The sequence below is a fragment of the Salvelinus namaycush genome, chromosome 2 (assembly GCF_016432855.1).
Source record: "Salvelinus namaycush isolate Seneca chromosome 2, SaNama_1.0, whole genome shotgun sequence".
Taxonomy (NCBI): domain Eukaryota; kingdom Metazoa; phylum Chordata; class Actinopteri; order Salmoniformes; family Salmonidae; genus Salvelinus; species Salvelinus namaycush.
The window spans coordinates 18360163-18387356 of record NC_052308.1 but is presented as its reverse complement, the minus strand read 5'-3'; the positions used below and the strand labels follow the sequence as shown (position 1 = coordinate 18387356).

Below are 27194 nucleotides of genomic sequence, written 5' to 3'. Positions count from 1 at the left end.
GGGAAAGTGAGAGCATAGAGGAAAAGAAAAAAAGACAAAAGAAAGAGAGGGAGAGAGAGTATCTAACAGCAGGCTAGAGACGGAGGGGAGAGGCAATAGATAGAGTAATAATATTAGAGATAAAGAGTGAGAAAGAGAGAGAGAGAGTGTGAGTGAGTGAGTGAGTGAATGAGTGAGTGAGTGAGTGAGTGAGTGAGTGAGTGAGTGAGTGAGTGAGTGAGTGAGTGAGTGAGTGAGTGAGTGAGTGAGTGAGTGAGTGAGTGAGTGAGTGAGTGAGTGAGTGAGTGAGTGAGTGAGTGAGTGAGTGAGTGAGTGAGTGAGTGAGTGAGTGAGTGAGTGAGTGAGTGAGTGAGTGAGTGAGAGTGTGAGAGAGAGAGAGAGAGGGGTGTGAGAGAGGGAGGGGCGGGCAGTGGAATGCCCGGGGGTCATGTGACTGTTTACTCTAGCCTGGGCAGAGAAGCATGCTTAAAGGAGTGCTGCAGCAGGACACACACAGATACACCCGGACACAGAGAGAGGGAGACAGACAGACAGACACCAAGAGAGGCATGGCACAGAGAGTCACCCACAGTCACAGCCTGTTTCCTTCTGGCCAGGCTGGGAGGACCAGGGATGTACTGGTCAAGTCAGGTAAGACCCATGCAGAGCTATGCTCCACTCTGTCACTATGACAGAACAACAGGGCTGACACAGAGGCTTCAGCAGAAGCCAGATTTTGCAGGACAGTGTTTTAGATGTTATAGGCTCTGTTTATTTATGGGAAAGGGAAATTGTGCAAGTAGAGATAAGGTAGTGAGATCTGTACAGTAAAACAACATGGTTTTGCGAGGATCCTGGAATGTATTACTGAGGTTAACAGGAGGGAACTTTGTAGATACTAGATGTTGTTATCTGTTACAATTGTCTCTACTTATGGGGGAGAAGGTATTTTAGACAAATTTAGGAGGGCTCATTGTTTGGGCCTGGAACAGACATGAAGTGAAATGTACTGTACATGTATGTGTACTTGAGACACAGAGAGCATCAGATCAGTTTCATAGCAAAATCCACTGAGGACAGCTAGCTATGTCTATAACTTATGCATTGGTACAGCAGCACAGATTGTCATGTTAACAGTTTGGGAACGATGTGCTGGACACACCAGGCACAATGACTTCACATAGCAAGATTCATTCAGATAATGTAATTATAATGCTTAAGCAGGATTTTCTTGTTTCGTACTCTTGAGTCTTGGGACATTACATGTTATTTGTGTAGAAGAGCCGTCTGTCCATCAATTGGACAATACAGGACCACTTACAGTTGAAGTCAGAAGTTTACATACACCTTAGCCAAATACATTTAAACTCAGTTTTTCACAATTCCTGACATTTAATCCTAGTAAAAAAGCCATCATTGAAAATAAGAATTTGTTCTTAACTGAGTTGCCCAGTTAAATAAAGAAAAATGCCTTGATATGTTGCTTCAATATAGCCTCATGATGCCATCTATTTTGTGAAGTGCACCAGTCCCTCCTGCAGCAAAGCACCCCCACAACATGATGCTGCCACCCCCGTGCTTCACGGTTGGGATGGTGTTCTTTGGCTTGCAAGCCTCCCTCTTTTTCCTCCAAACATAACGATTGTCATTATGGCCAAACAGTTCTATTTTTGTTTCATTAGACCAGAGGACAATTCTCCAAAAAGTACGATCTTTGTCCCCATGTGCAGTTACAAACCGTAGTCTGGCTTTTTAATGGTGGTTTTGGAGCAGTGGCTTCTTCCTTGCTGAGCGGCCTTTCAGGTTATGTCGATATAGGACTCGTTTTACTGTGGATAAAGATACTTTTGTACCTGTTTCCTCCAGCATCTTCACAAGGTCCTTTTCTGTTGTTCTGGGATTGATTTGCACTTTCTGCACCAAAGTACATTCATCTCTAGGAGATAGAATGCGTCTCCTTCCTGAGCGGAATGACAGCTACGTGGTCCCATTGTGTTTATACTTGCGTACTATTGTTTGTACAGATAAACGTGGTACCTTCAGGCATTTGGAAATTGCTCCCAAGGATGAACCAGACTTGTGGAGGTCTACAATTTTTTTTCTGAGATCTTGGCTGATTTCTTTTGATTTTACCATGATGTCAAGCAAAGAGGCACTGAGTTTGAAGGTATGCCTTGAAATACATCCACAGGTACACCTCCAATTGACTCAAATGATGTCAATTTGCCTATCAGAAGCTTCTAAAGCCATGATATTATTTTCTGGAATTTTCCAAGCTGTTTAAAGGCACAGTCAATTTAGTGTATGTAAACTTCTGACCCACTGTAATTGTGATACAGTGAATTATAAGTGAAATAATCTGTCTGGAAACAATTGTTGGAAAAAATACTTGTGTCATGCACGAAGTAGATGTCCTAACACACTTGTCATAACTATAGTTTGTTAACAAGAAATTTGTGGAGTTGTTGAAAAACGATTTTTAATGACTCCAACCTAAGTGTATGTAAACTTCCGACTTCAACTGTATGTGCACTTTAAACTGATCAATGGCAGCTCTGTTGTCATATGTCTCAAACTTATTGAGCCACATTTCGCAAATTATGTGTGTTCACTTGCAGTATCTGGATGTCTTGTTTATTTAAATAGTATAACACCGGGGTCACCTCTGTGGTATGGCTGAGTTGTGATCAAGTCAAATAAACTGTGCTGCCTGCCGGACTTGTTTGAACAGTTATTAGGGGATTGTGACTGACTGTCCTGAGTACAGAAACAGTAAAATACTGTACTTAAACAAGCACACAATGTACTGGGGTCCCTTATTCAAGCAGCATGTCTGTACTGTTCTGTCTGTATAACTGAGTCATTCAATTCCATGAAGTTTACTGTATGTTCTGTATGATTCTGATGGCATGTCTGGTTAGTGGCCATACATGCGTCCTCGTTGGCTTCTGCTGTTATGTTAGACCCTTGCCTATTTTAATGATAATGACTTCATGGAGCCTCAGTCTGAATTTCATGGTGTGTCAACAATCTGTATTCACAGTGTATTCTGGGAAAACAACTCCCCCGCCCTGTCCCTTTGGAGACTGCGTGCTTTGGTCATTTTAGGGGCTAAGCCTGCGTTGCCATGACGACAACCAGTGTTCTGTTTGTATACAATCTGAGAACCCTTTCACTCTCAGATTTTTCCTCCCAAGGCGCATAGCGTCATAAAATGAGACAGGAATTAAATAATTTCCCTACCCATCTGCATCTACCTGTTGAAGTAACAGTGAAGAAAATATCACATAAAAAATGTGAATGTGCTTTGGCGAAAGTCAAAAGGAAATAGTTGGTTGACAGACCCAGCTATTTCACCATCATTTCCCATACTCATTTATAATCAAATAATGTGTAGCCTGCTTTGACTCCAATAACCACTTACTCAGAATATGCAAACAGAACCTAATAGTGACATTATAAAGCATTTCAAAGAACAAACAGCGACTCAAATGGCATATTACCGTAAAATGGTTTACTGCAAAGATTGTGGGATAATGAAGATTGAAAAGGCTCCTGTTTTTCTAGCCACTGTGTTGTAGCCTGAGCCTCATCCCCTGTCATAGACACCCAGGGGAAAATATGATTTGCCATACTCCTCCAGGGTTATAAGAAATCCATCTAAATGCATTGTGCCAATGTAACTGGATGATGGACTCAGTGCACAGAGATGTTACTAATTTACCCAGGGTGCATTGAGATGACATCTAGCATGTCCTAAATGTCAAATCAATACAACCACAGCCGGGATTATATGACTCAAGAACTACCAAATTATCGTACATGTCTGTCTCTTATGTGACTAGGGTTGCAAAGGGAGGGTATTTTACTGGAAATAAACTTTCTAAATTTACCAGTAAACTACCAGAAATGTGTAAGTGTTCAAGGATTTTATGTAATCTATCACATCTAGTGGCCCTTTTGGGAACTTCAGATTTTTACAGTTGTTTGTAATTATCTTTGGTCCTCTACGAAATAATTCAATAAGATTAGAAAAAAACTAATAGAATTACGAAACTGTAAAACATTATCCTAAATATAAACCATGAACTTAGTGAATACCATTGGTATTTAATATGAGTCTTTCAGCATGAAATATAAAAAAATGTACACAATTTTATTTATTTTTGTAAGAACAGACGCTGGGAGACGAGAAGCAAGTACAGGGAGGGAACATTTAATAAATAACCAACATGAAACAAACAAGGACACATCTTGACGGGAAACATAATGACAATAATGCTGACACGGGGATCAAACTGAGGAACAGACAGATATAGGAGGGGCAAAGTAATGGAGTCCAGGTGAGTCCAAAGATGCGCTGGTGCGCGTAACGATGGTGACAGGTGTGTGTAATAATGGGCAGCCTAGTGCCCTCGAGCGCCAGGGAGGGGAGGAGGAGCAGGCGTGACAGTACCCCGCCCCTAGTGGCACCACCCTGGGTGAGCCTGATGGGCTTGCCGAGACATGAGAGTTGGCTGAGGCGTGGATGCCCGACGAGCCGGTTGAGGCGTGGGAACCCGATGAGTCGGCTGAGAGCGTGTGTGACTAAATAGTTAAAGATCATTACTATAGCTTCTGTCTTGAGCCAATGAGTTTAATTTAGTAAATGCCTCTATGGCAAGATGCATCATTCACTCAAGTTTAGTAAAAATCGGCCCAGCACTGTCTGAGATATCGCGTGTTACTAACAAAAAAATGTACGAACGAATGGACGGAGACAGATTTAAAAGTTATTCAAGTATGAATTACCAAATTTACAATAGATTGTCATCGATTTCTGTTAATTACCAAAATGACTGAAGTCTTGTCTATTTTTATGAAGGATAAGCAAACATTCCACACAGAAGATTGTGGACTTACATTGCATAACAAATGATGCAACCGGCCTTCCTTTTTTGTTTGTTGCCAGCCTGGTCTCATAGACTAGTCGTAACATAGTAAATGTGAATCCGGGACACTCAAATTAGTATGATATGTAACGTTTGGTATGGTTACATAAGAGAGATGGTTACTTAAGGCAAAAACTGAAGTTGGGTGAGAAGATAAAGCGAATGTCTAGCAACCCGAAGGTTGAGTTTTAATCTCATCACGGACAACGTTAGCATTGGTCAATAAAGAAGTGGTCAGATGACGCAGATGCTAATATACAGGACTGTTTTGCTAGCACAGACTGGAATATGTTACGGAATTCTTCCGATGGCATTGAGTACACCACATCAGTCACTGGCTTCATAAATAAGTGCATCGATGACGTCATCCCCACAGTGACTGTATGTACATACCCCAACCAGAAGCCATGGACTACAGGCAACATCCGCACCTAGCTAAAGGGTAGCGCTGTCGATTTCAAGGACCGCTCCTTGAAATCGACAGCGCTACCCTTTAGCTAGGGGCTAGGAGTTTGAAAGAAATCCCGCTACGCCCTCCGACAAACCATCAATACAGGATTAAGATTGAATCGTACTACACCGGCTCCAAATCTCGTCGGATGTGGCAGGGCAAGCAAACTATTACTGACTACAAAGAGAAGCACAGCCACGCACTGCCCAGTGACACAAGCCTACCAGACAAACTAAATTACTTCAATGCTCGCTTCGAGGCAAATAACACTGAAGCATGCATGAGAGCATCAGCTGTCCCAGACGACTGTGTGATCACACTCTCCATAAGCGATGTGAGTAAGACCTTTAAACAGGTCAACATTCACAAGGCCACAGGACCAGACGGATTACCAGGACGTGTACTCCGAGCATGCGCTGACCAACTTGCAAGTGTCTTCACTGACATTTTCAACCTGTCCGTGACTGAGTCTGTAATACCAACACGTTTCAAACAGACCAGCATAGTTCCTGTGCCCATGAACACTAAGGTAACCTGCCTAAATGACTACCGAGCCGTAGGACTCACGTCTGTAGCCACAAAGTGCTTTGAAAGGCTGGTCATGGCTCACATCAACACCATTATCCCAGAAACCCTAGACCCAATTTCTATTGCACTCCACATTGCCCTTTCCCACCTGGACAAAAGGAACACCTATGTGAGAATGCTATTCATTGACTACAGCTCAGCGTTCAACACCATAGTGCCCTCAAAGCTCATCTCTAGCTAAGGACCCTGGGACTAAACACCTCCCTCTGCAACTGGATCCTGGACTTCCTGACAGACCGCCCCCTGGTGGTAAGGGTAGATAATAACACATCTGCCATGCTGATCCTCAACACGGGGGCCCCTCAGGGGTGCGTGCTCAGTCCCCTCCTGTACTCCCTGTTCACTCATGACTGCGTGGCCAGGCACGACTCCAACACCATCATTAAGTTTGCAGATGACACAACAGTAGTAGGCCTGATCACCAACAACAATGAGACAGCCTATAGGGAGGAGGTCAGAGATCTGGCCATGTGCTGCCAGGATAACAACCGTTCCCTCAAAATGATCAAGACAAAGGAGGTGATTGTGGACTACAGGAAAAGGAGGACCGAGCATGCCCCCATTGTCATCGATAGGGCTGTAGTGGAGCAGGTTGAGAGCTTCAAGTTCCTTTGTATCCACATCACCAACAAACTATCATGGTCCAAACACACCAAGACAGTCATGAAGAGGCAAAGCCTATTTCAGGAGCCTTTTCAGGAGACTGAAAAGATTTGGCATGAGTCCTCAGATCCTCAAAAAGTTATACAGCTGCACCATCGAGAGCATCCTGACTGGTTGCATCATTGCCTGGTATGGCAACTGCTCGGCCTCCGAACGCAAGGCACTACAGAGGGTAGTGTGTACGGCCCAGTATTTCACTGGAGCCAAGCTTTGCTGCCATCCAGGACCTCTATACCAGGAGGTGTCAGAGGAAGGCCCTAAAAACTGTTAAAAACTCCAGCCAACCTAGGTGTAGACTGTTCTCTCTGCTACCGCAATTCAAGCGGTACTGGAGCGCCACGTCAAGGTCCAAAAGGCTTAACAGAATCTACCCCCAAGCCATAAGACTCCTGAACAGCGATTCAAATGGCTACCCAATCTATTTGCATTGTCCCCCCCTTTTACGCTGCTGCTACTCTCTGTTAATTATCTATGTAGTCACTTTAACACTACCTACATGTACAGTACTGTTCAAAAGTTTGGGGTCACTTAGAAATGTCCTTGTTTTTGAAAGAATAGCACATTTATGGTCCATTAAAATAACATCAAATTGATCAGAAATACAGCGTAGACATTGTTAATGTTGTAAATGTATTTCTGTCTTTTTTTTATTTCACCTTTATTTAACCAGGTAGGCCAGGTGAGAACAAGTTCTCATTTACAACTGTGACCTGGCCAAGATAAAGCAAAGCAATGCGACAAAAACAACCACACAGAGTTACACATAAACAAACGTAGAGTCAATACCACAATAGAAAAATCAATGTACAGTGTGTGCAAATGTAGAAGATTAGGGAGGTAAGGCAATAAATAAGCCAAAGAGGCAAAATAATTACAATATAGCATTAACACTGGGGTGATAGATGTGCAGATGATGATGATGTGCAAGTAGTGAAACTGGTGTGCAAAAGAGCAAAAAGATAAATAACAATATGGGAATGAGGTAGTTGCGTGTGCTATTTACAGATTGGCTGTGTACCGGTACAGTACATACAAATCATTAAAATCCTGACGGAAAATATTTACACAAGAAGCAACCTAATATCACACAGTCAAACTCTCAGTCATTTAGTAAGTTCACCATTCTGCGATTCTCACGGTTAAACATCACACGGTGTTTCAACACAACGGCTTTTTATGTCATCATTTATGTCATCATCAGCTCTGACAGCTGATGCTTAAAGTTAGTGAGGGGGATATAAGTCTCCAGCTTCAGTGATTTTTGCAATTCGTTCCAGTCATTGGCAGCAGAGAACTGGAAGGAAAGGCGGTCAAACGTGGAGTTGGCTTTGGGGATGACCAGTGAAATATACCTGCTGGACCGCGTGCTACGGGTGGGTGTTGCTATGGTGACCAGTGAGCTGAGATAAGGTGGGGCTTTACCTAGCAAAGACTTGTAGATGACCAGGATCCAGTGGGTTTGACGACGAATATGTATGGAGGGCCAGCCAACGAGAGTATACAGGTCGCAGTGGTGGGTAGCATATGGGGCTTTGGTGACAAAACTGATTGCACTGTGATAGACTACATCCAGTTTGCTGAGTAGAGTGTTGGAGGCAATATTTTGTAAATGACATCGCCAAAGACAAGGATCAGTAGGGTAGTCAGTTTTACAAGGGTATGTTTGGCAGTATGAGTGTAGGACGCTTTGTTGCGAAATAGGAAGCCAATTCTAGATGAAACTTTGGATTGAAGATGCGTAATGTGAATCTGGAAGGAGAGTTTACAGTCTAACCAGACACCTAGGTATTTGTAGATGTCCACATATTCTAAGTCAGAACCGTCCAGAGTAGTGATGCTGGATGGGCGGGCAGGTGCTAGTAGCGATCGGTTGAAGAGCATGCATTTAGTTTTACTTGCATTTAAGAGCAGTTGGAGGCCATGGAAGGAGAGTTGTATGGCATTGAAGCTCATCTGGAGATTAGTTAACACGGTGTCCAAAGAAGGGCCAGATGTATACAGAAGGGTGTCGTCCGCGTAGAGGTGGATCAGAGAATCACTAGCAGCAAGAGCAACATTATTGATATATACAGAGAACAGAGTCGGCCTGAGAATTGAACCCTGTGGCACACCCATAGAGACTGCCAGAGGTTCGGACAACAAGCCATCCGATTTGACACACTGAACTCTATCTGAGAAGTAGTTGGTGAACCAGGCGAGGCAGTCATTTGAGAAACCAAGGCTATTGAGTCTGCCAATAAGAATGCAGTAATTGACAGAGTCGAAAGCCTTGGAAAGGTCAATGAAGACGGCTGCACAGTACTGTCTTTTATTGATGGCGGTTATGATATCATTTAGGACCCTGAGCGTGGCTGATGCGCACCCTTGACTAGCTCGGAAACCAGACTGCATTGTGGAGAAGGTACGGTGGGATTCGAAATGGTCGGTGATCTGTTTGTTAATTTGGCTTAAGAATATTTTAGAAAGTCAGAGCAGGATGGATATAGGTCTATAACAGTTTGAAGAGGGGGATGACAGCGGTAGCATTTCAATCTTTGGGGATCTCAGACGATATGAAAGAGAGGTTGAACAGGCTAGTAATAGGGGTTGCAACAATGTTGGCGGATAATTTTAGAAAGACAGGGTCCAGATTGTCTAGCCCAGCTGATTTGTAGGGACCCAGATTTTGCAGCTCTTTCAGAACATCAGCTGTCTGGATTTGGGTGAAGGAGATGCGAGAGGGGCTTGCGCAAGTTGCTGCAGGGGGTGCAGAGCTGTTGGCCGGGGTAGGGGTAGCCAAGTGGAAAGCATGGCCAGCCGTAGAAAAATGCTTATTGAAATTATCGATTATCATAGATTTATCGGTGGTGACAGTGTTTCCTAGCCTCAGTGCAGTGGGCAGCTGGGAGGAGGTGCTCTTATTCTCCATGAACTTTACAGTGTACCAAAACCCTTTGGAATTAGTGCTACAGGATGCAAATTTCTGTTTGAAAAAGCTAGCCTTAGCTTTCCTAACTGACTGTGTATATTGGTTCCTGACTTCCCTGAAAAGTTGCATATCACAGGGGCTATTCGATGCTAATGCAGAATGCCACAGGATGTTTTTGTGCTGGTCAAGGGCAGTCAAGTCTGGGGTGAACCAAGGGCTATATCTGTTCTTAGTTCTACGTTTTTTGAATGGGGCATGCTTATTTATTTATGATGGTGAGGAAAGCACTTTTAAAGAGCAACCAGGTATCCTCTACTGACGGGATGAGGTCAATATCCTTCCAGGATACCCGGGCCAGGTCGATTAGAAAGGCCTGCTCGCTGAAGTGTTTTAATTTGTGTGAGATTGAGGGCATCTAGCTTAGATTGTAGGACAGCCGGGGTGTTAAGCATATCCCAGTTTAGGTCACCTAACAGTACGAACTGATAAATGACTATTGTAGCTGGAAACAGCAGATTTTTAATGGAATGTCTACATAGGCATACAGAGGCCCATTATCAGCAACCATCACTCCTGTGTTCCAATGGTATATTGTGTTAGCTAATCCAAATTTATAATTTTAAAAGGCTAAAAGGCTAACCCTTTTGCAATTATGTTAGCACAGCTGAAAACTATTGTCCTGATTAAAGAAGCAATAAAACTGGCCTTCTTTAGACTAGTTGAGTACTTTCTTCTGAAACTCGTCAGTCTATTCTTGTTCTGATAAATGATGGCTACTCCATGCGAGAAATTGCCAAGAAAGTCCTCAACTGGCAGCTTCATTAAATTGTACCCGCAAAACACCAGTCTCAACGTCAACAGTGAAGAGACGACTCCGGGATGCTGGCCTTCTAGGCAGAGTTCCTCTGTCCAGTATCTGTGTTCTTTTGCCCATCTTAATCTTTTCTTTTTATTGGCCAGTCTGAGATATGTCTTTTTCTTTGCAACTCTGCCTAGAAGGCCTGCATCCCGGAGTCGCCTCTTCACTGTTGACGTTGAGACTGGTGTTTTGCGGGTACAATTTAATGAAGCTGCCAGTTGAGGACTTGTGAGGCGTCTGTTTCTTAAACTAGACAGTTGTGCATTGGGGCCTCCCACTCCTCTTTCTTTTCTGGTTAGAGCCAGTTTGCGCTGTTCTGTGAAGGGAGTAGTACACAGCGTTGCACGAGATCTTCAGTTTCTTGGTAATTTCTCGCATGGAATAGCCTTATTTTCTCAGAACAAGAATAGACTAACAAAAAAGTGCTTTGTTTCTGGCCATTTTTAGCCTGTAATCGAACCCACAAATTCTGATGCTCCAGATACTCGACTCATCTAAAGAAGGCCAGTTTTATTGCTTCTTTAATCAGGACAACAGTTTTCAGCTGTGCTAACATAATTGCAAAAGGGTTTTCTAATGATCAATTAGCCTTTTAAAATGATAAACTTGGCTTAGCTAACACAACGTGCCATTGGAACACAGGAGTGATAGTTGCTGATAATGGTTCTTTGTACGCCTATGAAGATATTTCATAAAAAATCAGCCGTTTCCAGCAACAATAGTAATTTACAACATTAACAATGTCTACACTGTATTTCTTATCAATTTGATGTCATTTTTATGGACAAAAAAAATGCTTTTCTTTCAGAAACAAGGACATTTCTAAGTGACCCCAAACTTTGAACGGTAGTGTACATATTAACTCAATTACCTCGACTAACCTGTGCCCCCGCTCATTGACTCTGTACTGGTACCCCTTGTATATAGCCTCACTACTGTTATTTTACTGCTGCTCTTAAATTACTATTATTTTAAAATTTTTACTTAACACTTATTTTTCTTAAAACTGCATTGTTGGTTCACAGTTTGTAAGTAAGCATTTCACTGTAAGGCTAATACAACACCTGTTGTGTAGGGATCCAGCAGAGAGCTGGAGCACAGTAAGCTGCTTTAGACATCGCTACTGCTTTAGAAACCTCTCCCTCCATTTACCTCCAAGGCATTAGAAGGCAGTCTGCATTGCTGGACCAGCGCTCATAAAAAAACAATTACCCCGGGCTTCTCTTTCTCTCTCTCTCCCGTTCTATTTCTTTCTATGTATCCCTCCCTTTCTGTGTTGCTCACTTTCTTTTTAGGACTTTTTATCCTGTCTCTCTACGTTCCCCTGTCTCTTTCATTGTAATACTTCTGTTATCTCCAGCTCTCTCTGTATTGCTCTCTTTCTTTTGATTACTTTCTCTTTCATTTCCTCCTCTGTATTGCTTTCTCTCTTTCTATTACTTTCTATCTTTCCCTCTCTATGAATTGCGTTCTCCCTGTGCTCTCCCTAATGCCCTATTAATCCTCAGAAAAATGACACAGCCTGGATCACATGTTTCTGCTGTTGTTCCTTCAGAGTCACTGCAAGTTACTGCACTGTACATGGCTAAAAAAGCAATAATTTTACTGTAGTTGTCAATCTGCTGTTAGTGGCATTCTGTCAGAATGAGAATGAGGCAGATAAGAAAATGGCCCAACTAGCATTTCAAGCAATGGCCTGAATTCAATTACCTGTATTTGCTAACGCAACACAAGAACCAGATTTATTTTTCCATCTAAAATGTGTTGATGTGTTTGTTACTGTTTCCAATGCACAAATCATCTCCTGTTGGCTCCAGCCCATCAACAACCTGTCACTAGCCCTGATTGGGAAGAGCTGGGACAAGACAACCACAGCTCATTTCATTTTTCTGAAATATTAAGTAGCAGAGATGGTGTCTGGTTGCACTTGAGAAAGAGTCATTGTTCTGAGCTGGCCTGCTTGCGTATGACATCTGATCTCTCTCCAGAAACACTCTAGCACAGATCAGGTGCCTCTTAATCTGTCTGTTCTGATGGAACAAAACCCACTAAAATATGTGGAAAATACAGTGGGCTGGGACATTTGGTACAGACATTACGAAACCATGTCTATGCTTGAATGTATCTTTGTATGTTCTGATGGGACCATTCACATCCTAACGACGGAATCAACATTCTATGAATGATCCTATCACTTCCATTGAGAGTGCTGCGGAATGACTAAATCCCATGCATGTCACAGATGTCACTGAGGGAATGAGTGTGTCACACCCTGGCCTCTGTTATATTGATTTTCTTTATTAGTTTAGTTAGGTCAGGGTGTGACATGGGAGGTTTGTGTGTTTTTTCTAGTTTAGGGTGTGTGTATTGTTGCGTCTCCTCGGGCCGGCTTACATGGCACCAGCCTTACGCATGGTGTCCCCGGTTCGCCTGCATAGCCCGGTGCGGGTTATTCCACCTCCCCGCACTGGTCGGGCGATGGGGAGCATACAACCAGGTAAGGTTGGGCAGGCTCAGTGCTTAAGGGAGCCAGTACGCCTGCACGGTCCGGTATTTCCGGCACCACGCACCAAGCCTCCTGTGCGTCTCCAGAGTCCTGTGCGTCCTGTTGCTGCTCCCCGCACTAGCCTTGAGGTGCGTGTCCCCAGCCCGGTACCACCAGTTCCGGCACCACGCACTAGGCCTAATGTGCGTCTCCAGGGTCCAGTATGCCCTGTTCCTTCTCCCCGCACTAGCCTTGAGGTGCGTGTCTCCAGTCCGGTACCACCAGTTCCGGCACCACGCACCAGGCCTACTGTGCGCCTCAGCAGGTCAGAGTCGGCCGTCTGCCCAACGCCGCCTGCACTGCTCGTCTGCCCAGCGCCATCTGAGCCGCCTGCCTGTCCAGCGCCATCTGAGCCGCCTGCCTGCCCAGCGCCATCTGAGCCATCCGTATGCCCAGCGCCATCTGAGCCATCCGTCTGCCCAGCGCCATCTGAGCCATCCGTCTGCCCAGCGCCATCTGAGCCATCCGTCTGCCCAGCTCCATCTGAGCCATCCGTCTGCCCGGCGCCATCTGAGCCATCCGTCTGCCCAGCGCCATCTGAGCCATCCGTCTGCCCGGCGCCATCTGAGCCATCCGTCTGCCCGGCGCCATCTGAGCCATCCGTCTGCCCGGCGCCATCTGAGCCATCCGTCTGCCCGGTGCCATCTGAGCCATCCGTCTGCCCAGCGCCATCTGAGCCGTCCGTCTGCCCAGCGCCATCTGAGCCGTCCGTCTGTCCCGAGCCATTAGAGCCGCCCGTCTGTCCCGAGCCGTCAGTGCCGTTCGTCAGTCAGGAGCCGCTAGAGCCGCCAGTCAGCCAGGATCTGCCAGAGCCGCCAGTCAGCCAGGATCTGCCAGAGCCGCCAACCAGCCAGGATCTTCCAGAGCCGCCAACCAGCCAGGATCTTCCAGAGCCGCCAACCAGCCAGGATCTTCCAGAGCCGCCAACCAGTCAGGATCTGCCAGAGCAGATGAGCAGTCAGCCATGAGCAGCCAGAGTCGCCAGCCAGCCATGAGCAGCCAGAGTCGCCAGCCAGCCATGAGCAGCCAGAGTTGCCAGCCAGCCATGAGCAGCCAGAGTCGCCAGCCAGCCATGAGCAGCCAGAGTCGCCAGCCAGCCATGAGCAGCCAGAGTCGCCAGCCAGCCATGAGCAGCCAGAGTCGCCAGCCAGCCATGAGCAGCCAGAGCCGCCAGCCAGCCAGGATCCGCCAGAGCCGCCAGCCAGCCAGGATCCGCCAGAGCCGTCAGCCAGCCAGGATCCGCCAGAGCGGGTAGTGACTATGGTGGAGGGGGGTCCACGTCCCGCACCCGAGCCGCCGCCATAGGAAGGCCCACCCGGACCCTCCCCTTCTGTGTCAGGTTTTGCGGCCGGAGTCCGCACCTTTGGGGGGGGGGTATTGTCACACCCTGGCCTCTGTTATATTGATTTTCTTTATTAGTTTAGTTAGGTCAGGGTGTGACATGGGAGGTTTGTGTGTTTTTTCTAGTTTAGGGTGTGTGTATTGTTTAGGGGGTTGTGTATGGGATTGTGTTCAGTAGAGAGGTCTAGGAAAGTCTATGGTTGCCTGGTTTGGTTCTCAATCAGAGACAGCTGTTTATTGTTGTCTCTGATTGGGAGCCATATTTAAGGCAGCCATAGACTTTAGGTGATTCTGGGAAATTGTCTATGTTCTATGTTGCATGTGTGCACTTAGTTCGGTTTAGCTTCACGATCGTTTGTTTTGTTCGTTTATAAGTGTTTGTTTTTTCCTTCATTAAAAGAAGATGTCTTTTTTCCACGCTGAAGCCTTGGTCTACTCATTCGTCTCATAACGATCGTGACAGAGTGGTAGTTGCCCCACCTTTATGGAGTACCTAATAATTGACTCAGAATGTTAAAGCTTGGTGAACATGACATTCTCAAAGGGGGTTGCTTGCATGTATGGTTTACAGTGAGCAAAGAAGGTGTAACCTAGTGTGTCAGCATCTCAACCCACAGCAGAGAGGGGAAAGGGGATATGGAATTTCCTCTAGCTCTAACGAACACAAACGGAGCCAAGTGCCTGGCGGCTCACCTGTCCTTGCTCAGCTGCTGCCCGGCTAATGTGTGAAAATGAGCAGGAATGTTTCCTCATCTCCTGAGGATCCAGAGATTTCCCCATGATGGGACTTTGGAACCTCTGCTATGGACACCTTCCTGTTACCTTCAGTCACGCCTCAATTTCTAGTATACGTTTCCACTGTTTTTTTTCTTAATCACTAACACTGGTGTCTTTCTCTGTCCATTTCTCCTGTCCCACCCTCTCTCCTCCTCTCTGTCATTCAGCGTCAGCCTATGCGGACCTGCAGTGGGAGCAGCAGCCCAGGCAGGATGGGAGCCACCCACCTCAGGACTACCCTCACAGGGACCAGCCCCCCGTGGCTGGCTATGTCCCCCAGCCAGATTATGTGGAGGGAGATGATGATCTCATCAAGCCCAAAAAGCTCCTTAATCCAGTGAAAGCCTCCAAAAGCCACCAGGAGCTCCACCGAGAGCTGCTCATGAGCCAGAAACGGTACAACTCCCACCCAACAGAGTCCCATACAAGATCTAGAACTAACAGCTGATTTAGCTTATTATCCAGCAATCTAGCTATTGGTATGATTTCAGCACTTACACTGTACTTGTTTGCATGTTTATGCATCTGTGTGCGCACACAGACAGTCAACCTGACATGTAATTCAGAATTCTCAGCCAAGCCCTCTGTAATGTTTTGCCTCACATATACTTATATTATATCACAGAGGATGGATATTTCCGACCGTAATTCCCCATTATAGATTCATATGATATGATATTTTAGGCACATACCCATATCATGGCATTACGTCAATGAAGAAATACAGGATTTCTAGTGATCACTGTACATGCCTCAACATGTATGGATTTACATAAAAGGAGAAGTACATACTAAAACATAGACAATAGTCACGAAATGTCAGATGACAAAGGTGTAATCTCACTTCTCATTTATATAAACCAAAGGTACTGTATTGTAACAACATAACAAACAGAAAGGATAGTGTCACGTTCGTCGTAATGTGGAAGAGAGGAGGACCAAGGCGCAGCGTGAAGTGAATACATACTTCTATTTATTTAAGAAGAAAACACTAACCAAACTAATACAAAACAATAAAACGAACGTGACGCTATATATAACAGCGCAGACACAGGCAACTAACACATAGACAATCACCCACACCCCACAATGACAAAACAGGCAACCTAAATATGGTTCCCAATCAGAGACAACAACTAACACCTGCCTCTGATTGAGAACCATATCAGGCCAAACACAGAAACAGACAAACTAGACATACAACAAAGAATGCCCACTCAGATCACACCCTGACCAAACAAAACATATAAACATACAAAGCAAACTATGGTCAGGGCGTGACAGATAGGTTTAAAAAGGGTCATAATGATCTAAACAAAGTGTGATCGTAGGCAGCATTCCCATTTACCCTCTCTCTTACACTGCCCCTCTAAAATGCTTTCTGAAAGTGGTATTGGTCATCCACTCACAACATAGGCTAGTAAGTACACTTAAAAGTTCCAGAAATATTTAGCTAGCAACTGCAGCACTAGAGGTAAGAGGACTGTTTAAAGCAGCAGATGCCTCCCATTAAACTAAGGAAGCAGGACATTTTCAGCATGCCAGGTTTGGGTATGGGGGATGGAAGGGAAAAACACCCCCTATTTAAAATGTCTCAAATAGGAATTCTTAAATGGGCTACAAAGAATCAGCTCTGTTTGGAGTTTGGTATGAAGAAAAACATGCCAGCATTTAGGGAAAATGTGCAAGTTCATCACAAGTCCAGCTGTGATTGCAATAGTGGTGGGGTGAACAGAAAAGTGTGGTTCAACTTTACACTGCTGCTAAGCTATGGCAAAACAAGTCAGTGTTCATATACAGTTCATATTTGTGTTAACACCCAAAGTTTTAACCAATCCAAGACTCAGTTGTTATTCTTTTACCCCTACGAATGTGAAAAAAATGCCATTCTAAATAAATACTGCACAGACAGTGTATGGCATATGAAATAGCAACTACCCAAACAGAGCAGTTCTTTCTCTCCATTGAAGCCTGTCGTCTGTCGCTCTTGATCAACATCTCTTTAATTAGCAGGACCATTAGAAGCCAATTGTTGCTAGGTGACAGCCCACCACGATCCTGTCCCTATCGCTGAGTTGTTGGGATCTGGGCAAATCCCCATGGCTCCAGTACTCCAACCCTCCATGAGGTGACAGTGGGAACTCAGACCCTTAAGAGAGTGGGCAACAGAGGACCGTTTATGCCCCTCCAGCCCTGCTGTTTCACTGCCATTGAAGAGTAGGCCCATAGAAAACCAGGCTCTGGAAGTAAAAATGACATTCTTCTAGTGTTCTTCTTGTTTGTGTCATTATGCAGTTCTCCAAAACGCAAGAAAAATGTCATTGTAGAATGCCGTAGAATGCCACAGAATGTCAAAGATTGCCATAGCGCGGAAACCCAATTTCCAGGAATATGGAATGCAGTATACAACAGACAAATATCTCCCTTATCTGCTCTGAACTTCCCTTTCTGTAATCTCTCTACGGTACGATAATTTCCCAACTTATCTGTGTGGTGTGTCTGACCTGTATCTGAACTTGTTTACTCTGTAGCATTGGTCAGTTAATCATTCAGGCGCTAAATAGGTTATAATGACAATATCCTGCAGGAGATTCAGACCAATCAGTCATAACCCACTAGTCTACTAATAAATAATTATTTGTGAAGCAAATCTGGTAGAAAAGGACATGCATGTCACGTCTGCTGTCTGTCTATCTTCTAGTAATTTGACTCTTATAGAATATATCCACATCCTAGTATTGATCTGACAGAGAGAAAGACACAGTACACTAAAACCTGGAGTGTAATTAGTGTGAGAAATGGGAAGAATATAAAACATAAATGTTAATAGATAAATATAGCAGAACATTCAAGTCTAATTTACAGTATCCAATATCTTCCCACATAACAAATACTACAGTTTACTATAGAATACTATAGTACTAAATTTAGAATTCTATAGAATTCTGTAGTAAAACTGTAGTACACCGTAGAATCCTATACTCCACACTGTAGTATCCCTCAAACATGTAGTGCATACTACAGACTTTTGTAGTATTCTGTAGTGTACTATACTACACACTCTAGTATCCCTCGATCATGTAGTGCTGCTTACTTTAGAATTTTGTAGAATACTTTATTACACGCTGTAGTATCCCTCGATTGTGTGGTGCTTACTATAGAATTTAGTAGTATACTGGAGAATACTATACACTGTAGTATCCCTATACTACATTGTAGTATCCCCCTCGATTGTGTAGTGCTTAATATAGAATGTTTTAGTATACTGTAGAATACTATACTACACACTGTGGTATCCCTTGATCACGTAGTGCTTACTTTAGAATGTTTTGATCGATTGGACTGCTAGCCAGCTTTACTGCTAGCTGCTAGCCAGAGGTGGTTACATGTACTTAAGTACATTCTTGGAGGATCTAGTACTTTTCTAGTTACTCTCTGTGGGCTGCACTTGCACTCTTACTCAAGTAATTTCTGAAGGAAGTAATTTACTTTTTACTCCGTTACATTTTACCAAATCACTTCCGTTATATAGATTTATATTATGATATAGTCGCTGTCGGATGAAAAGCTCGTAACTTCAAATTTGGTGATTTACATTCATATTATTTTTTACATGAATCGATACTATTGGTTCCCCTTTATGTCTTTATGAACGTTTCACGACCCCTTGACCAATGAAATGTATTCAAAATAGTCCATTGGCTTTCGAAGTTGTCTGTCAAACCACGTATCTCAACCACGGCTCTTGAAGTGAAGTGCACGTCTTCACTCTTGAGGAGATTTTTGTTCGTAGGTTCTTAGCCAGACACGATCAGAGGTAAGTTGCACTTTATTACCTTCGCCTTTGTAATATTATATATTTTTGGAGAAACATCAATATTTCTCAAATACACTGAAGAAAAATATAAACACAACTTGAAACAATTTCTAAGATTTTACTCAGTTACACTTCATATAAGTAAATAAGAGATTTTAAATAAATGAGGTGCTAATCTATGGATTTCACATGACTGGGAATACAGATATGTTGGTCACAGATACCTTAAAAAAAAGGTAGGGGCATGGATCAGAAAAGCAGTCAGTAGCTGGTGTGAAAACCATTTGCCTCATGCAGCGCGACACATCTACTTTAAAAACGATTTGATCAGGCTGTTGATTGTGGCCTGTGGAATGTTGTCCCGTGGAATGTTGTCCCATTCCTCTTCAGTGGCTGTGCGAAGTTGCTAGATATTGGCGGGAACTGGAACACGCTGTCATACACATCGATCCAGAGCATTCCAAACATGCTCAATGGGTGAAATGTCTGAGTTTGCAAGCCATGGAAGAACTGGGACATTTTCAGCTTCCAGGAATTGTATACTGATCCTTGTGACATGGGGCAGTGCAAACATGAGGAGATGGTGGCGGATGAATGGCACGGCAATGGTCCTCAGGACCTCGTCACGGTATCTCTGTGCATTCAAATTTCCATCGATAAAATGCAATTGTGTTCGTTGTCCGTAGCTTTTGCCTGCCCATACCATAACCCCACTGCCACCATGGGGCACTCTGTTCACAAGGTTGATATCAGCAAACTGCTCGCCTACACGAAGCCATACACACTATCTGCCATCTACCCGGTACAGTTGAAACCGTGATTCATCCATGAAGAGCACACTTTACTTGACCACTGAAGTCAGTTACGACGCCAAACTGCAGTCAGGTCAAGACCCTGGTGAGGACGACAAGCATGCAGATGAGCTTCCCTGAGACCGTTCCTGACAGTTTGTGCAGAAATTCTTCAGTTGTGCAAACCCACAGTTTCATCAGCTGTCCGGGTGGCTGGTCAAACAATCCCGCAGGTGAAGAAGCCGGATGTGGAGGTCCTGGGCTGGCGTGGTTACACGTGGTCTGTAGTTGTGAGGCCGGTTGGACGTACTGCCAAATTATGATTATTTATTTATTACTTACATGATTCTTATCGGAATACCTACCTTGATGTTTATTCCATGCTGAAAGGTGTCTGATTTGCATACTAGTAACATGATTGATAGTGACATTTCGATATTGTTATTTGACTGTTTTATCACTTACCTGATCCTCTTGATATTTCCTTCTGAGTTAAAAAATAATTAATCACACTTGGTGTAAATCTTTTTAGTATGCATTCACCATCACATGTACTTGAAATTATAGCGAAATTAATTTTCATTAATGTCATTCATTTACCTTTTTATGAAATTGAGCACATTGATAGATATTAAGTCAACATTGAATAGGACCGTAGTTTAAACTGTACAGCCTACACACACGCATTCACTTCTGCTTTTCTACAGGCAGGCAGGCAGATACTCAGAGGTAAGCTGGCAGGGTGTCATGCTTTCAAGAATCTTTTAAGAATGCTTTTAAGAATCTACATGTATCTGCTGGGCTTGGGTTGGCACTGCTAGTAGTGCTAAGAGGGGTATGGCTATGAGAGTCAAAGCCCAGAACAGGCAATCTGTGTTGGGCACCATGACAGAGAGAGAGACCTTACAGCGCTGGGAGATCAGCCACACCACTGTGATGGGAGTGCAGGTCATCAACTTGAACAGTCTTTCTCTCTCTTACTGAGTGGTCTCCATTTTCTCTGATTGCTGTTTCGCTACCTCTCTCGTTCACTCTCTCACTCTATATACATATTTTTTGTGTCATTGAGCATTGATGTCTGGATAGATGTAAGATGAAAGAGGGGAAAAAAGCATAGACCACAACACACAGAAAAAAACATGTTTTGTTTCAAATGTCAATGCCGTTCACAATGCTGTGTAGTAAGAAAGGACTGTCTATTGATTTTAGAGCAGTGAGAAGGTATAGAGGAGTCAGAGGTCCCAGAGTATGTCATGAATAGGCCTATGGATGACAGCAACCAGAAAGTAATATAGTGGACTCAAATATCAGCCCTTTCACTGTGCTATTCTTGTCCTGTGCTTGGCGATCAAACTATACCTTCTACAGATTTTTGGGGAATAGGGATTGTAGTCTATTGGTAGTGTGTTACTTTCATAAACTATCTACAGTACACAGGCTACTGCTATAAACTGTGTGTGTGTGTGTGTGTGTGTGTGTGTGTGTGTGTGTGTGTGTGTGTGTGTGTGTGTGTGTGTGTGTGTGTGTGTGTGTGTGTGTGTGTGTGTGTGTACACTGCTCTGACTTATTTGATGAGCAGAGACAAAATTAACAAAAACACTAATCACACCTCAATAGCAGCCCTCCATCTCTCTACCACCAAAAAAAATGGTGACTGCATCTCCCTAAGGGGGCCAAAGGCACTACATGAATTGAATTAGCAGTCTCAAAGAGGAGAGGTGAGAGGAGAGTTACAAAGAGAGCTCAACACTTTCTATCTTATCCTGAGTATAATGGCATTTCACTCTGAAGAGGTCTGATGTGGGATATTGGGGGGAGATATTGAATGAATTCTTTATGAGTTTTAGAGGCCATATGCTATGATTGAATAAACTCAAAGTTGATTAACAATTGAGAAGGATGGTTTTCTTCCTTTCTGATAAAACAAAACAAGGGTCCCACCACCAAACCTCAGCGGTGTGCTTCCTGCTGTCTTTTTCTGTCTAATAAGAAAACAGGCTCCTAATTAATCTGGCATCACCATAGAGATTCAGAGACAAACACCGGTCTGTGGATCACAAGTCCCGTAGCCCTTGTTAGGACTACAGGAGAATTTATGAGCAGGGAAAAAAGCTTTACTTCTATGCCATTGTTATTTGCAAAAATGCAACATAATCCTTTCACATTTTATTTTTGTCATATTAATGTAATTGAATCATGAAGAAAAAAACTATGGGTGAGCAGTGGTGTGTATTTATGGATGTCAAGGGGAGCCAGGATTCCCCAAAAATTGGACCAAGAAAAAAATATTTTAAAAAACATACACAATAATTTATTTAATCTCTGAGTTTGATAAATGTCCTTCAAATCGCAAGAGGCTAAATATACAGTATCTCACCGGAGAAAGCATCCGAACTAACAAAACAGCGCCCCCTCTGTCTCAGTATGTGTAGCCCATCTCGTTGACGCTGTCAGGTCAGAAAGGGTATGACACGGTTGTCAGCAAGCATTTGGCCTGCCTTGATAAAACATATATAAAATATAGCCAATCAGCGTTGAGCTAAACTGAGCGAGCTCAGCTGTGAATAGTCCTGGCACACCAAAAAAAAGGGAAGCCAGTTTGGATTTGGCTTCACACCAATCACATTACATCTGAAGCCAAACGTCATTGACAGAAAAAAAATTGAATTGTTGAGTCTCGTTGTGTTGCTGTCCTCAGGTGGCTAGCTAGCTAGCTAAAATCGGCCTTTTCTTAAATTAGCCAGGGATATATATAGGGATTTGGACTTGTGGTTTTACCTAATTCTCCATACTAGCCAATGATTTATAACGCAGATTCTGATCAAACCATAAATTCATACATTGTGCCCCTGGCCAGATAGGATGGAAGTGCAACATGTGGTTAGATGTAGTAGGCTAATGTTACGTAGCTGGGCTGGCGCATCGTTGCCCATGAAAGGCAGTTAGGCTAGCGAGCAAGCATAGGAAAACAAAAACTAAAAGTGTATAATGTGTGACAGAGTTATAGACCGTTTAGCAGTGGTGTAAAGTACTTAAGTTAAAATACTTTAAAGTACCACTTAAGTAGTTTTTTGGGGTATCTGTACTTTACTTTAATATTTATATTTATATTTTTGACAATTTTTACTTTTACTTCAATACATTTCTAAATAAAATAATGTACTTTTACTCCATTCAATTTCCCTGACACTCAAAAGAACTCGTTACATGTTCAATGCTTGGTAGGACAGGAAAATGGTCAAATTCACGCACTTATCAAGAGAACATCCCTGGTCATTCATATTGCCTCTGATCTGGCGTACTCACTAAACACAAATGCTTAGTTTGTAAATGATGTCTGAGTGTTGGAGTGTTTATTTACTGTCTATCTGTAAATAAATACAAAAATAAGAAAATGGTGCCGTCTGGTTTGCTTAACATAAGGAATTTGTAATGATTTATACCTTTACATTGACTTTTGACACTTATTTTAGCAATTACATTTACTTTTGATACTTAAGTATATTTAAAACCAAATACTTTTAGACTTTTACTCAAGTAGTATTTTACTGGGTGACTTTCACTTTTACTTGAGTCATTTTCTATTAAGATATCTTTACTTTTACTCAAGTATAACAATTGGGGACTTTTTCCACCACTGCCGTTTAGGCAACATAAAAGAGGAGGATGGCTTTGGAGTTTCTCTACAAGTAGGCTGAGTCAACATGTTTTTTCTTTGAGCGCACACACACACACACACACACACACACACACACACACACACACACACACACACACACACACACACACACACACACACACACACACACACACACACACACACACACACACACACACACACAGAGAAATCAGTAACATGAACAGCCACATCATATTTAGCTTACGTTGATTGGAGTAAATCGTTATTGGTATCTTTTAGCTGTAACTGTATTAGACTAAGCATAGGTGATTAGGTGATGTTAAAATGTTGTAATGGTGCTGGAAGAGTGGCTGCAGCGCCTGTTTTCTTTGCAACTTGCGGTTATAAATCAATAGTTATTTAGTAGTCCGAAAATGCCGTAAACATTAACTTGCTCGACCATGCTGTATGTCACGTAACTGTTTGTGGACTTCACCGGACATATGTTGCTCTCCGGTTTTGTGATGAAACAAAGGTGTGGTTGAATTTATTCTGCTCACTGTGTCTTCTTATTGTCTCAGCCTTAGGCCTATACAGTTGAAGTCGGAAGTTAACATACACATATGCTGGAGTCATTAAAACTTGTTTTTCAACCACTCCACAAATTTCTTGTTAACAAACTACAGTTTTGGCAAGTCGGTTGGGCATCTACTTTGTGCATGACACAAGTAATTTTTCCAACAATTGTTTACAGACAGATTATTTCACTTATAATGCACTGTATCACAATTCCAGTGGGTCAGAAGTTTACATACACTAAGTTGACTGTGCCTTTAAACAGCTTAGAAAACTCCAGAAAATGATGTCATGGCTTTAGAAGCTTCTGATAGGCTAGTTGACATCATTTGAGTCAATTGCAGGTGTACCTGTGGATGTATTTCAAGGCCTATTTGCTTGACATCATGAGAAAATTTAAAGAAATCAGCCAAGACCTCAGAAAAAAAATTGTACATCTCCACATGTCTGGTTCATCCTTGGAAGCAATTTCCAAACGCCTGAAGGTACCACGTTCATCTGTACAAACAATAGTACGCAAGTATAAACACCATGGGACCACGCAGCTGTCATTCCACTCAGGAAGGAGATGCGTTCCGTCTCCTAGAGATGCACGTACTTTGGTGCGAAAAGTGCAAATAAATCCCAGAACAACAGAAAAGGACCTTGTGAAGATGCTGGAGGAAACAGGTACAAAAGTATCTATATCTACAGTAAAACGAGTCCTATATCGACAACCTGAAAGGCCCAGCAAGAAAGAAGCCACTGTTCCAAAACCGCCATAAAAAAGCCAGACTACGGTTTGCAACTGCATATGGTGACAAAGATTGTACTTTTTGGAGAAATGTCTTCTGGTCTGATGAAACAAAAATAGTACTGTTTGGCCATAATGACAATCGTTATGTTTGGAGGAGAAAGGGGGAGGCTTGCAAGCCGAAGAACACCATCCCAACTGTGAAGCACGGGGGTGGCAGCATCATGTTGTGGGGGTGCTTTGCTGCAGGAGGGACTGGTGCACTTCACAAAATAGATGGCATCATGAGGGAGGAAAATTAGGTGGATATATTGAAGCAACATCTCAAGACACCAGTCAGGAAGTTAAAGCTTGGTCGCAAATGGGTCTTCCAAATGGACAATGACCCCAAATATACTTCCAAAGTTGTGGCAAAATGGCTTAAGGACAACAAAGTTAAGGTATTGGAGTGGCCATCACAAAGCCCTGACCTTAATCCCATAGAAAATGTGTGGGTAGAACTGAAAAGGCGTATGCGAGCAAGGAGGCCTACAAACCTGATCCAGTTACGCCTGCTCTGTCAAGAGGAATGGGCCAAAATTCACCCAAATTATTGTGGGAAGCTTGTGGAAGGCTACCCGAAACTTTTGACCCAAGTTAAACTATTTAAAGGCATTGCTACCAAATACTAATTGAGTGTATGTAAACTTCTTACCCACTGGGAATGTGATGAAAGAAATAAAAGCTGAAATAAATAATTCTCTCTACTATTTTTCTGACATTTCACATTCTTAAAATAAATTGGTCATCCTAACTTACCTAAAATAGGGGATTTTTTACTAGGATTAAATGTCAGGAATTGTGAAAAACTGAGTTTAAATGTATTTGGCTAATGTATCCGACTTCAACTGTATATCAGGTTGTCAAGCAATATGAACTAACAGGATACAGCAAACAATGCAATTATCACAACACATAGGTTATAATAAGACTTTTTTTCCTGACTTGTCTTCCCCAGTGATTTTACCCACACACCACTGCTTTGGGTGAGGAAAGGATATTGTATGAGAGCAAAATCAGAACATAGCATTTAGCATGATTAGAGTTCCCTCTGCTGGAGACAAGAGGAAAGCATTGAAGTTAAATTAAAATGCAGATGACCTTAGTAAATACCTTCTCTCTCTCGGTCTCTTAGGAGTGGCGGTGTTGGGATGGAGTCTAAGCCGGAGCTGCAGCGTGTCTTGGATGCCAGGAAGAGGGAACAGATCATCAAGCAGAGGAAGGAGGAAGATGAGGCCAGAAAGAAAATCTCCCCTCTGGAACAAGAGCTCCTCAAGAGGAAGGAGAAGCTAGAAGAGGTAGGAGAGATCATCAATCGGTCAATACAATTATATTGCTATAGAGCTTTTTACAATTTAATCTAATCGAAATTGATTGAATAAACTCCCTTTTGTTTCTGATTCAGCTGGAGAAGGAGCAGGGAAAAAAACAGGAGACCGTGAGAGCCCCAGAGTTTGTCAAGGTCAAGGAGAACTTGAGACGGACGTCCTTTCACAATAATGGAGAGAAAGAGGTGTAGGGACAAACCGGTCCAAGTATACCGTTGAGTTAGAATCTGCTGGAGTTTGTACACTTGTGTGTATTATGCGCGTGAGTGGACACAGAACTGCTGTGTTGTGTTGCTCTGACTGCACAACTCAAGACAACAGCAAGGAACTTCTACCTACAAGGACTGGTTGGCAAGCCATGACACAATGCCTTCACTAACCCACTCAGAGCGGAGACACAGCGGGAGAGACAGAGAGAGACAGAGAAGGAAGGTTGACTCTGCAATGGGCTACTGTTACAGGGATAGGTCAAACTGTGTCTGTGATATCTCAATCCAGAGTAACTGACATGAGAGTGTTAGGGTCAAAAAGGACAACATGGACTCGGGGGTAGACGTAACATAGTAAACGTAATTCCGGGGCACTCCAAATAGTATGATATGTTACGTTTCGTATGGTATGAATTAATTTGTGGATGTCCATCATCCATTTCGTATGATTATTACGAATGACAATTCATACGATATGTTACGGATTGCAATTTGTACAATATGCTAAGAATTTGCTAAACATATGACATGATACGAATTCCAATTTGTTGTCGCTAACGTTAGCTAGGTGGCTAGCGTTAACTAGACTAACGGTTAGGGTTAGGGGTTAAGGATAAGCTTAGGAGTTAGGTTAAAGGGTTAGGGGAAGGGTTAGCTAACATGCTAAGTAGTTGCAAAGTAGCTAAAAAGTAGTAAATAGTTGCAAAGTTGTTCATTAGCTAAAATGCTAAATGTTGCCCGTGATGAGATTTGAATACACAACCTTTGGGTTGCTAGACATTCGTGTTATAGGCCTACTCATGCATCCCGACCAACCACCCTACTTTTGTTTTTACCTTAAGTAACCTTCTGTCTTATGTAACCATACCAAACATAACATATCATACTAGTGTCAAATTTACGTTTACTATGTTACTTTTAGTCTATAAGACCAGGCTGAAGAAGAGGGGAGAAGCTATTCACTAGTGGATGTAGTGTTCCGTACTGCAATGACTCTAGAAACAAGGACACGTAAGATGTTAAGAGACAAATCCAAAGTT

The 27194-nt window shown here is 43.1% G+C and overlaps 1 protein-coding gene across 1 annotated transcript; it reads left to right on the top strand.

The window, feature by feature from the left end:
* The first annotated feature begins 487 nt into the window (after positions 1-487).
* si:ch211-236d3.4 (protein FAM107B) lies at positions 488-26779 on the top strand. The gene is made up of 4 exons (XM_039008855.1): positions 488-630; positions 15210-15438; positions 25753-25915; positions 26023-26779. The coding sequence occupies exons 1-4, from the start codon at positions 549-551 to the stop codon at positions 26134-26136; spliced, it is 588 nt and encodes a 195-aa protein (XP_038864783.1). The 5' UTR covers positions 488-548; the 3' UTR covers positions 26137-26779.
* Positions 26780-27194: the final 415 nt, after the last annotated feature.